At 36.9% G+C, this 12508-nt stretch overlaps 1 protein-coding gene across 1 annotated transcript in view; it reads right to left on the bottom strand.

Moving 5' to 3' along the window:
* Positions 1–12508, bottom strand: part of itpk1b (inositol-tetrakisphosphate 1-kinase b) — a 68948-nt gene that overhangs the window by 27232 nt on the left and 29208 nt on the right. The window contains exon 4 of the mRNA XM_065288567.2: positions 7609–7734. Within this exon, the coding sequence (XP_065144639.1) occupies positions 7609–7734 (126 nt within the window). The remainder of the gene's footprint in view (positions 1–7608; positions 7735–12508) is intronic.

Below are 12508 nucleotides of genomic sequence, written 5' to 3'. Positions count from 1 at the left end.
AAAAAAGAATCAGGATAACAATAACGGGTGAATTCGTTTTGGACTTTTTACTAACAACATAATTCCCATAATTATTTGTTATTATTTAGTTTTGGATGTTTAGAATTTACCATGCAGCTCCTTCACAGAAAGTTATAAAACATTTCAAACTTTGTAAAATCTATTAATCATCAATAATAATCCCAACTACATTATTAAGACAGTGTTAAGAGAATGGCAGTTATATAACATGTATGAACTAACACACAAGAATTGCACATAGACATGTGCACATGCAGCCAGACTATTACTGTAACATCACTGTATGCAAATCTGCAAGGCTGTCACTTTTACATAACCACCCATCCCATTTCCTCTCGTACTGCTCTCTCCTCTGTCCTCATCATATACTATAAAAAAAGATGGATGATGTGATGGCGCTTCCTTCCATTGTAATGTACTGATTGTAAAATGGACGACGATGAGCGCTGACATGTTACACAAAAACATCAGTTTGGAGCCAGGGCAAGCACATAAGGAATCATCCCTGGAGCCCGGAGGTGAAGCCGCGGTATCAAACATCTGCCCAAACGCTCCCGCACCCAATTCAACCATGCCCCTTAAACATCTCATTAGACTGGTTTGCTAAAATAAGGTTAGTAAAAAAACTCTTTTTGTCGGTATGATCTTTCCTCGAAGCTCCGCTAGTCCGCTCAGACAAGCTGTCAATCACAAATGTCAATCATAACGACACGCCCCGTTTCTATTAGGGCTGAAACAGTTTATCGTGCAAATCCGTGTTTTCTCAATGAATTAATTTAAATGAATTACGGTGAAATCCCGCCACATCCCAAAGCCAGGGGGCGATCTCGTGTAAGGAGTTCTTACTGACCAAAATGCCATAGTACACGCACAAGCTGCTCATGAAACACAAAATCGCAACCTTGCGATGCAGAATCGATTTTAGACCGGTCTTTTAAATGGGACATGTGATACATCGTTACAGCCCTAGTTTCTATTAGGGTTGCACCGAATCCAGATTTTTTGGGTTCGGACGAAAACCGAATCCACTGTTTAAGATTTGGCCGAATCCAAAACCGAATACTGAATCCTACTTGCATCCTTATTCCATTAACACAGTAAAACACATGAATGAAGTAAACAATGTCCACAGCAGCGTATTTTTTTATTTTATTTGATTTTAACTGTAAAAAAAGTGTAGGCAACATTATGCCAGGATGACAAGTGGGAAAACTATTTTGACAATTACCATAAGCCTATGCATAATGAAAGCGATGCGGTGCGACATGCTCGTTTCCCCAGGTGCGTTCCTGGTTTCGGTGCATCATAGGTGTGATTGGCAAAGGACAAAAAAGCAGGAAAATATACGGCACACCTACCATGACGTGGCGACATACATATGCACACATGCACGCACGCACGCACGCACACACACACACACACACACATTTATATAAAATGAAATACAGTTGAAATATAATTTGGGCTCAAAGTTGATCGATCTGAGTGGCCAATCGTCAATGCGTGGGCAAGTGCCACCCTGACCATTATGTAGCCTTGCCACTGCATCAGACTGAACAAAATCATTTTGTGCATTTAAAAGTAAATACATCAATGTGGTGCATTTTGAGAGTAAAAATAAGTGACTAGATCTATGAGGATTTTTATGTTCTTCTAAACAAATGTATGCCCTTTTAGTAAAATCTTTGGTTGCATATCGTAATAATAAGGCACACAAGCCACATACACAATTTGATAAATGGGATTTGCTATTGGTCAAAACATGTTTAATGTTTATAGAATAATTAGTGGGGGCATTTAATACAGATTAATTATTGATTGCAACATTTGTTACTTAATTCAAATGTTATGACTTTCTGGAAAGGCAGTCAAGTGCATTTGTCTTTTGCATAGTTCTTTTGGCAAATTGGCACAGTCGAGCTACGCGTTTCACACACGCACACACGCACACACGCACACACACAGGCAAACCAGATCCATGAATGTGTGTGTTTGTCATTATATTATTCTGTAATCACAAGCATTACAGCCAGATTCACAAACCATTAAGAGGAGCAAACGCATGCGTGAGTTCGTCAGGATGACGTTGGATTGGTTTGCGTAACTTATATGCGTGCGTTAACGTAAGTGATTACAGAATAATAATGCAAGCAAACATTTTGACACAAACGCAACTTTATATTGATATTGCGAGACAGCATTTCACCTCGACGAGAAATCTGATATTTACATTACTGGCATAGCCTGATTTGAAACGGACAGTTTTGTCAAAGCAGCAAACACCTGGCGGGTTCTCTTAATTTTCTTACTACTAAAATGCTGTTTGTCTCTGCCTATTCCTTCTATCCATGCCCAGCGCCACTGATTTAGGTCCTTTATCAATTAGGTTGTCTTACCTAGGCTTCATAAACTTACTCTTCATCCTGCTGACAACGTTAACTTGTTACGACTTCACCGCGGCCGCGCGGCATCTGTAGCTGGACCTCAGCCGCACCTCAAAGACCCCTCCCCATTCTACTTCTGATTGGCTAGTTTGTTAGTTTGGTTGAGAGTGAAAGATGTGTTTCTCTCATACTATTTGTTGGCAAACGCATGTTTTTTTTTTAATTCGCAGCCAACAACACACGCCGGAGATCTGACTGCAAGCTCTTTAGTGAGCTCTGCTTTGAATGAAGTTCCATCGTGACAAATAAATAGACTAATGCGTAGTGATATGCGGTTATTTATAACGGTGCCTTGCAACCCCCCCACCCACACACACAAAAAATTGGATTTGCATGATTCACGAAAGCCTCATTTTCAGGTCGGAAAAGCCGGAATTCCGGATTTATCCGGAAGAATCACACCCCTGGTGCATCCTTGGTTTCTATAGCCTCAAACTACTCGCTAAAATGAAAGTAATCACCAAAATTAACAATTGAACATATATCAGCATGGTATCAACTACCTTAAAGGACCAAAACCATATTTTGGAAAATTTTATTGGAAGTGTAATTTATTTTTTATTTTGGCCCGAGTCATGTTCGTTTGCATGGAGAGGGTGGGGTTTATGACTTGTACTGCATCCAGCCACCAGGGGGTGATCAAAGAGCAAGCAGCTTCACTTTTCAGGATCCATCTTTCACAAAATAATTGAAAATAAGGCCTTCTGAGAGTAATCCGTGCCATTTTGGTGTAGAAATATCCATATTTAAAACTTCATAAACGAAATAACTTGCTTCCAGTTACACCGCCATCTTAGTCGCGTCTGCATTTAAGATGAGAGCTTACGAAGTTTATGGAGGGTTCTGTGCTTCTGCTCTGTGCCCCCGCCCTCCGAATTTGTCATACGTCACTAAGAAAAGTGCGTACACTTCGCTGATACTCTCTCCTGAATACAGAGGAGTCTAAGATGTCGGCGTTACCAGAAGCTAGATATTTTCATTCATAAAGTTTTAAATATAGATATTTCTACAACAAAACGGCGTGGATTACCCTCAGAAGGCCTTTGTTCATCATCGGGGAGCCGTTTGGAATATTTTGAAGGATGTATGCGCATTTTTTGGATTTGAAGGAATGGACCCTGTAACTTTATATTTGATTAACTGAAACATCTAAGACATTTTCTAAAATAACTGAAAATGTGTTCGTCTGAAAAGTGATGGACATGTGCATCTCGGACGGCTTGGGGTTGAGTAAATCATGGATGTAATATAATTTTTGTCCGAACTGTCCCTTTAAGTAGCTTTTTTTAGCTAACAGCTTTCCTGTAGCTTAACTTGTAGAGGATGTTGCTAACAACAACAAGATTATGGGGTTGATTCCCAAGTGATGAATATTCATGAAATGCATGCAAGATATTAATTTTAAAAATTATTATTGATTATAAGCAAGCAGATAAAGATAATAAAAAACAAGCAAACACCGTAAACAAGTCTAAACTTTTTACCACTGGGTGTAGTTATATAAATCAATATTGAGATCATCCTGTGGGAAAATCTATGTAATAAACATAAGAGCTTCGGTAGTGAGAGCCTGATCTTATAGGAGAGCTTTGTTTAAGAACATTAACAGGCTCGGCACTCTTACCGTCTCATTTGGAGGTCAATTCTTGGGGTGAAATTTCATACAAAGACAAAATAAAGAGCAAAATGAATTCTGAACTGTACTAGCAATAGGAACACTTTTCCGTGCAATATTTTAATATAATCCAGCCCGATCTCACAAGAATTTTTTTATATTTTACGAATTGGCTAATTCTTATGAATTTGTATGAAGTGTGCAAAATCGTACGATTATCAGTGTTGGGGGTAATGCATTACAAGTAACGTGCATTACGTAATAACATTACTTTTCTGAAGTAACGAATAAAGTAACACATTACTTTATAAATGTACCCATTAATATTTGAGTTACTTTTTCAAAAAAGTAATGCAAGTTACTTTTTAGTTTAATTAATTTGATTTAAAATTATGTACTGAATTAAACTAATTACATTATGCACTCTATGCATACACACCTGTGTGGGAACTGTTTGAGTCAGAAACTGAGATGGCAGACCAGAGCTCGAAATTTTTGTGATGAAATATGCAATTTCTGAATGCAGAACTTTCAGTCATAAAAAACACCTGCAAGGCCTGAAAAGACCAAGCCCTTAGTCAAGAAAAAGTAACGCAAAAGTAACTAAAAAGTAATGTAAGCATTACGTTCCATGAAAAGTAACGCAATTAGTTACTTTTTTTGGGGAGTAACTTAATATTGTAATGCATTACTTTTAAAAGTAACTTTCCCCAACTAGGGATGGCGAAAACGAAAAATTTTCTTGACCGGCCACCGAGCCTCATTAGCCGGTTGAAACCGGTTAACCGATAGTTTAAAATATGCTATGCTATTTAAAATAACAGCCATTTCTAGGTATGTGACAAAATGACGTAATACGCACGAGCGCTTTGTTCCCACGGCTGTGTTCCCAGCAGGTATTCAGCGCCAGACACGTTGGTGACTTAGGAAATCTGTCATATCTTTGCTTTGTGAATACCTCTAAAGCCCATATACTAGTGACATAAATTACTTCCTCACGTTGATTCTCACGTTCGAATTTCCAAGACAGCTGTCGTAAGAAGAAAGTTATAAGCGAAGCAAAATTTCTCTTGTGTTTGGCATTGAAATCCTCTATGAAGGCGAGTATTTTTTGTTTCAAACCAAATACTTTTGATAGAATATACATTTAACTTGAATTAGGTGAAGTTTGGGATTGATTGTAACATTCGCATGAGCTTTTTTAAGATCCGCAAGTGACGTTGTTGTCAAAAGCAGAATCGCCCATTCAATCATATTGGCTTCCAAAACTTCTCCGTTTTCATCAATCCGTGCAGTATTTTTCAAAGTAATCATACAGAACGAAGGATTAGACTCTCTAGATTACATTATTGGCATAATTTTGTCAAACATATAAATAAATACATGCATGCAACATGCATGCATTTATTGATTTATGAATGATAAATAACATAATCATCAATTAATGTATTAATAATATCTGACCATTTAAATTGCTCGCCAGCATTATTAGTCAATTAAGAAATATTAAAGAAACAATGAAATGTTTCTTTAATATATAAAAATACAGCAATTTTATTTGAGAGGGCTTTGATTTCATATGGAAAGACATGCGTGGATTGATGCTCTGGGTTTCATTAATTAGTGGTTAATCAAAAATAATAACATTTTTATATATCTTTTAAAAAGATGTCATCTTAATCTTGTTGGGCTTTTAATTACCTACAATGTGGTGTTTGAATTATGCAAATAGACCAAGAAATGAGGAAGTTATGATATTTTAAAGTGTTTGGTCAAGCGGAAGAGGTCACAGTTTTTCATAGTTTTATCGTTTTAATTGGGTACAAAAATTCCCCCTAATTTTCGAGATAAAAAAATCCATAACTTTCTTAATAATTATCCGATTTTAATAATTTAAAAACCCTGTTAAAGTTCTTTTTTATCTATCATATGGTTATAATTATATATGAATTTTCTAGTATTTATATTTTTTTGTCACATACCTACCATTTCGAGCCGCGCCTGCAATTTCGCAACTTGCATCTCTCTGCGCTCTGCCTCCGGCTCACACACACACACACAGACCTCACAACACTTTTTAAATCCCCTACAGCGCGAAACATAAGTCCCGCAAACGCGGCGCCGTGCTTAGTTTTGAAATAGTTTAGGTACTAGGTGATCGCGTTGAACTTGAAAATAAAGGCGTTTGTGAAGCTCATTTGAAAATTGCCGCGGCTCATTTAAGAAAATGACAGCTCAGTAGAGAATGCGCTTTAGTTTGGGGTAGTAATAATAAAGACATAGGATGATCATCATCACCTTTTCTGTTACCACTGAAATATAGATGTAATGTATTTCCAAATCTAAACCCATCTTATGCGGAATGTTGCCTAATAGACTGCAACACGATAAAACCAATGGATTAAACGGCACCTTCAGAATGTGTAAAAGACGCACCGGCCAAAGCAGGTCTCGCACTGTGTTTGTTCTAGAACAAATGCAGCAAAGATATTTAATGCTTGTATGAGGCATATAGGCCTACGCTGAGTTTTATTTATTTATGACGAGGTGCGTTCTAATTAACAATGCAATGCAAGTGAACGCGCCGTGCCGGCGCCTTCATGCACGGACCGGTAATTATATACTCTGCTATATTTGCTTTTTATTTATTAAATACATGCATTTGGTTGATGAAACATTTATTAAAATTAAGATACAATTTATACAAAACGAAATTCACTTTAAAGAAATGCTTTCTACAAAGCAAAACTTAATAAAGTGGTAAAAATCATGGCTGAGGATTTACAGAAACAAAACTTACTCTGCACTTTACTGTTAGCCTAAAATACATAAATGTTAATAATTTGGAACACAACCAGGAGAGACTTTAATTTTAATTATTTTATTGCTGTATTTTATTTACTATTCGAATAAAGGAATTTATCAAAAAATAGCCTGTAGCATTTACTTTTCGCAAACCTTGTGAGCATGCGAAACCAAACGCAGTGACCTCGCACCAAATGTTTTTTTATTGGTTTATAAAGTACAAACAGACCAGTTATGAAAAACTGAGTGTGAGGGATTTGTTCACTTCACACAAAATGATCTTGGAAAGAAAGAGATGACTAACTGTAGTAGGGTTTAGTCCACTGTCTATAATAGCCTAATTTACAGATCCCTTTTTTTAACCGACAACCGACAACTTTGACCGGTTAACGTTGATACGGTCAACCATCGGTCAAACGGTCATCGGTTAACATCCCTATCCCCAACACTGACGATTATCATAAACAAATTCTATGCGCCACTGTATATCACAATGCATTGTGTTGTTGACTTTTTAAGTATACAATAAAACTACACATTCTATTTAAAAAATACTTTCCTGTAATCATCATTACGCTTTGATTGTGTAGTTATATCCTGTTATCCTTTCAGCTCTATAGATGTAGATTAAATTCCTGTTCCAGATTCCTTCACTTAATCAGAGCTGTGGATCTCGGCTTTAAACCACAGCTTGTCCAGCAGGACACATTCTCAGATTCTCACCTGCACCCGCTGGACCAGAAGGAGGGACTGAGTGTCGTTCTGGTCCGCCTCCAGGATCAGGTCTGTTAGCTTATGAATGATGACATCCAATGGACCCTGATCTTCTAGCGGCTGGCTCAAGTCAAGCTAAGGGAAAGAGAAAAGTAAAAGGTCACCTTGTGCACTCAAAGCATAAATATAAAGCAGTACTGTAAAGAAAAATTGTTAAGTTACTATTCGCTGATAATCTGCCCCTGCAGTTGTCAGCTTTTTTAGAACCAGTCTGAAATCATTCACATAAACTGAATCTGATTTTACTAAATAATTACATTTTCCCAAAGAAGCCATACAAGCTTGGAACAAAGTCCTTATGTCAGATTAAATAAGTAGTACATTAACATACCCTGAACTACCCTGAATCACATTAATGGCTACAATCTAGTTTCAATCTACAACCCATGTACGGAGTTGTATTTAGCGCAACAAAAATATTTAAACCGAGATGACTGCCCAGATTAGCTTTATATTTAGTTTCATTCCTCCCACTTCTCAAGTCCAGAAAGGGTCACCACCCGAGTGGCCGTGCGTCAACCTCAAGAAGATGGAGCAACTTTAAACCACCCAGAGCTTAAATCCTGGGGTGCTGATGCGCTAACAAACCTGTTCTGTCTCTGTTAATCTCATGCTTACTGTACAGGAACGAGTCGTTCCAGTAGAAGGCCATATGTGGAGAGTGGAGACATACCACTGTGGCCTCATACCAACCGTCTCAATGCCAAAGATGGTACAATAGCCACAACTTTTATTTATTTAGACAATTTGTTGGCTAAACAGCGGCTTCTATATCATCTAGTGGGCCTATAAAGTAACAAGAGGCAGATCCCTCTAATATAATATAACAAGATACTCAAAAGGTAATACTTCGTTAAAAAAAATCGATAGAGTAATATAATTTCTCGCTTGTAAATGCATTGCTTCATTATGCATTAATAAGTATGCATCATTTAGCTTCATGTTAATATACAGAGCCCTCCATAAGTATTGGGACATCGAAGACAAAATTGCTCTGTTTGCTGTGAGACAAGGAATTTGTAAGATGAATATGAGGAAATAGCACAAAATTTAAATTTTATTAACTTTTTATGACAGGTTTGTTAAACTAACGTTAATACAGTCTACATTTGTTATTTACATGGCTATTGAATTGTAAATAATCTTGTTTATGTGCAATATATTTAATGTAAATCAAAATTGAAGCTCAATATTTTAAGTCTTTTGACAACAAATAACTTTTTCCTTTAAAATTAACCATGTCAATTTATGTCATTAAGACAAAAAAATGTCAATTAGAGAACAAAAACGTCGGCACTATATCAATACATAAGGGCTTTTCACACCGCACTTAACCCTGGGTTATCATCATTCTAAACCCCGCTTTTAACCCTGGGTTAAGGAGCGTTTCACCCTTGTAATTTAGAAGCGGGGTTATCCCTGAAATTAACCCAGGGTTATGAAACCCTGCTCTGAAGCAGTGTCAGCACCGCTTTTGTGGGTTTAACCCCTATTAAACCCCTCGTTAAGTAACAGTGTGTTATGTGAAATAAATTACCAAGGATTACATTTACCCGGGGTTTAGAATAACCCAGGGTTAACTATTTCCAGTGTGAAAAGCCCCATAGAGTGGTAAACATTTAAATGTATTAAACTCATTTTTTATAATAGTTTTATTTAGGGATCCACCGAATGTCTGGCAACCGAAAATATAAATGTTAAAAATAGCAAAAAAAAGCTAATTTCGCTAAAGTCTTTCACACTGGTGCAATGTCTGCTGCATTTCTAAAGAGTCTCACTGTATGCTATTGTTATTTAATCACATCATCAATTGCGGCATTGTTCTGTACATTTTGTTTGTTTTTTTCACCATTTAGCCGAACACTGCAAAAGCATTTTTGCTATTTTCACAGTCCTTCTAGAAAATCGCAGTTTTTTGTGACTGTTGCGGGCAAAAATCCTTAATCTTGTGGCAAGTTTTCTTAAAAAATGCGATGGAATTATTGGGATATTATGCAATTTTATGCGATGAAATTGCGAGAACTTGCAAAAACTGCGGGGACTTGCAAAAACTGCGGGAACTTGCAAAAACTGCGGGAACTTGCAAAAACTGCGGGAACTTGCAAAAACTGCGGGAACTTGCAAAAACTGTTTGCAGCTTTTGCAGCTTTTCAATGATGTTTGCGTCACATAACCACATCACTTCATAATGTTAACATGGCAACAGGAGACATGGCTGTGCTTGTGTGCAGTAAATGCAACATTTTTCAACTTTCTGCTAAGATATATGTGATTTTTGCTAAAATGCAGGGATTATGAAATCATGCAAGACCTGCATATTTTGCACACAGAAATCTCCAAGTTATGCTGCGAAAGTGCGGCGTATTTGAAAAATGCGGCCCCCGCATAAATATGCGGACTTTGGCTGATTATATGTTGAATCATGTGATCGCATAATCACGTTTTTCTTGAGGGATTGTTTTCGGCTGTTTCGATTGCTGAACATTCCTAGTTCTAGAGCTGTGTGTTGGAAAGAACCTCACAATACGATGCACATCACGACACATGGGTTGCTCTGCAATATGTTGCGATACATTGCAAAGTGGGGCAATATATTTGCATATGGCATTTTTTAAGAATATAATAGGATATAATTTTAAGAAAGCTGTCATTGAGAACACCCCACCATATGCAAACCTTAGCAAAACGATTTGTTGTGCACTTTTATGTTAGTACTTCCGGTCACGTTTTAAGTTCAGAAATAAGAAGAATGCCATCTAGTGGTTGGGATGTAAACTTCAAACTAAACAATTGCCATAAACCTTGTATGATTTCTAAAAAAAAAACGACATTGCATTTTTGAGAATCAATACCATACCGGTGGGAAAAAAATCGTGATACTCACATATTGATATGTTTTTGCACACCTATTTAATACAAGATTCACTGAAATTATATGAAACCAGGGCAAGTTTAAGCGCATTTTGCCAGGGTAATTTAAAGTGTCAATTTATAGATGCTATTACGGCATAACGCTCCTAGACAGCCAATGTATGCATGTTACACATTGTTTTATCACTTTACACAAGTGTTTTGTGTAGTTCATTTGATATTGAATAAAGTGACAAATTTGTCAACACTCCAAACGTAATATCCTGTGTCACGTTAATCATGATTCACTTCCATTTCCTCATCTATGTAGAGAAACAATGTATCAGTTATTCATGATGCTGTACACCAACCGAGACATCGCAAGTAACTAAACACCAATACCTGACTGCCTGCAACCAAAGGTAGCACATAATGACCTATGATGCGTGTTTAGCGGAGGATGGGCTGCTTTCAGGCACCTTTCCATAGCTCATCTCTGATATCAGAAGTGTAAATAAGAAAAAAATCACCTCTAGAAAATATATCTATGTGAAAATGGGGCATTTTCTCCTCTTATTAGTAACACACAAGGAGAGCTCATGACAAGACTGAGCAGGCAGAGGTCAGATGCTGACCCAGTCTGTACTGATGAGTCATGTTCCTGTAAGAAACAGGCAGATGGCTGACAGAGGGAGATGTGCAATGTAAGAAAAACCCAAAGATGAATTTTGGCGAATCATGCAGCGAATCACATTCTGAAACTGTCAGTTACAATCATCAGGAGATGAATTAGCAGATAGTTTGAAAGCTGTGAGATTTTAATGAACCATAGAAATATCTTATAACATTATAGGCGTAATATGCAATTTTCACCAAATAAAAAAATAATAGTGCCGTAGCTTCATGAAAGTGTGAAAGAGAGTAGAATGACAGAAGTTGTTGTCTTCACTGTGGATGAAAATCAATCAAACATGACTAACAAAATCATGTTTGTGGATAATGTAATGCAATTAGTAGGGGTGTGACGGGACACTTAATCCATGAGATGATACACAAGATTGGGTTCATGAGAACAAGATGAGATTTTTACTCTTTTTAAGAAATCCTAAATAATAAAATATGAATGGACACTGAAATCACATCATTTTGAAATGTTTAGGGGCAATGGCATGCAAATCTAACTTTTTCCATGTTTAAGTGCTATGATTGGGTCCCCAGTGCTTCTATCAACCTAGAAAATGTAAAAAAAAGTTTTGGTAAACCATTCTCTAAAAGCACATGAAAAAATAGGTTGTTGAAATTTGTCTCTCCTTATGATGTCATAAGGAGCTCTTATTATAATAATACCACCCCTTAATCTGCACTATTTTTCTCTTCCCGATACCGATTCCGATACCTGGGATCAGGGTATGGGCCGATACCAAGTACCGATCCAATACCTAGGTGTGTATCTGTATAATATACTGTATAACTGTACATACTAACCCAGTATGAATGTATATAACTGTTTTATGCTGTGCTTCAGACTTGAAACATGAACAAATAGATACAGTAACCTAGAATATTTGTATTATCTGAAAGACATTTGACAGTAATATTATTTATTTTACCTTAGTGAAAAAGAGCCACAAATCTAACACTGTAAATTGAAAGGGTATTTTAGTTTTAGAATATAACTGTATAAAACAGCAAAATAAAGTTCCTTTAAAAACACTAAGTGTAGTGAAATAAGAGACTTAAGTGTAACCATCGTGTTCTTTGGGGTGACGCGTCTTGAAATGCTTTATTAAGTTACTTGTGTTAAAGTTATTAATACTTGTGCAACCCATCGAAAATGCAGCATGGCATATGAGACATGCTGGCGTTTTATTAGTCTAAAATACTAACAAACAGCGGACATATGGCTGCGCGCTTTAATTTCTTCTTCAACGCTCTAAACAGTGGTTGCATTTGGTAACTTCCTGGTGTTTGTGCGCAGAGCAGCGAAGAAGAAATTAGT

This window comes from Paramisgurnus dabryanus, chromosome 17 (assembly GCF_030506205.2).
Source record: "Paramisgurnus dabryanus chromosome 17, PD_genome_1.1, whole genome shotgun sequence".
Lineage (NCBI taxonomy): Eukaryota > Metazoa > Chordata > Actinopteri > Cypriniformes > Cobitidae > Paramisgurnus > Paramisgurnus dabryanus.
The sequence above is the reverse complement of the archived record's forward strand: the minus strand, read 5'-3'. Positions and strand labels throughout refer to the sequence as shown.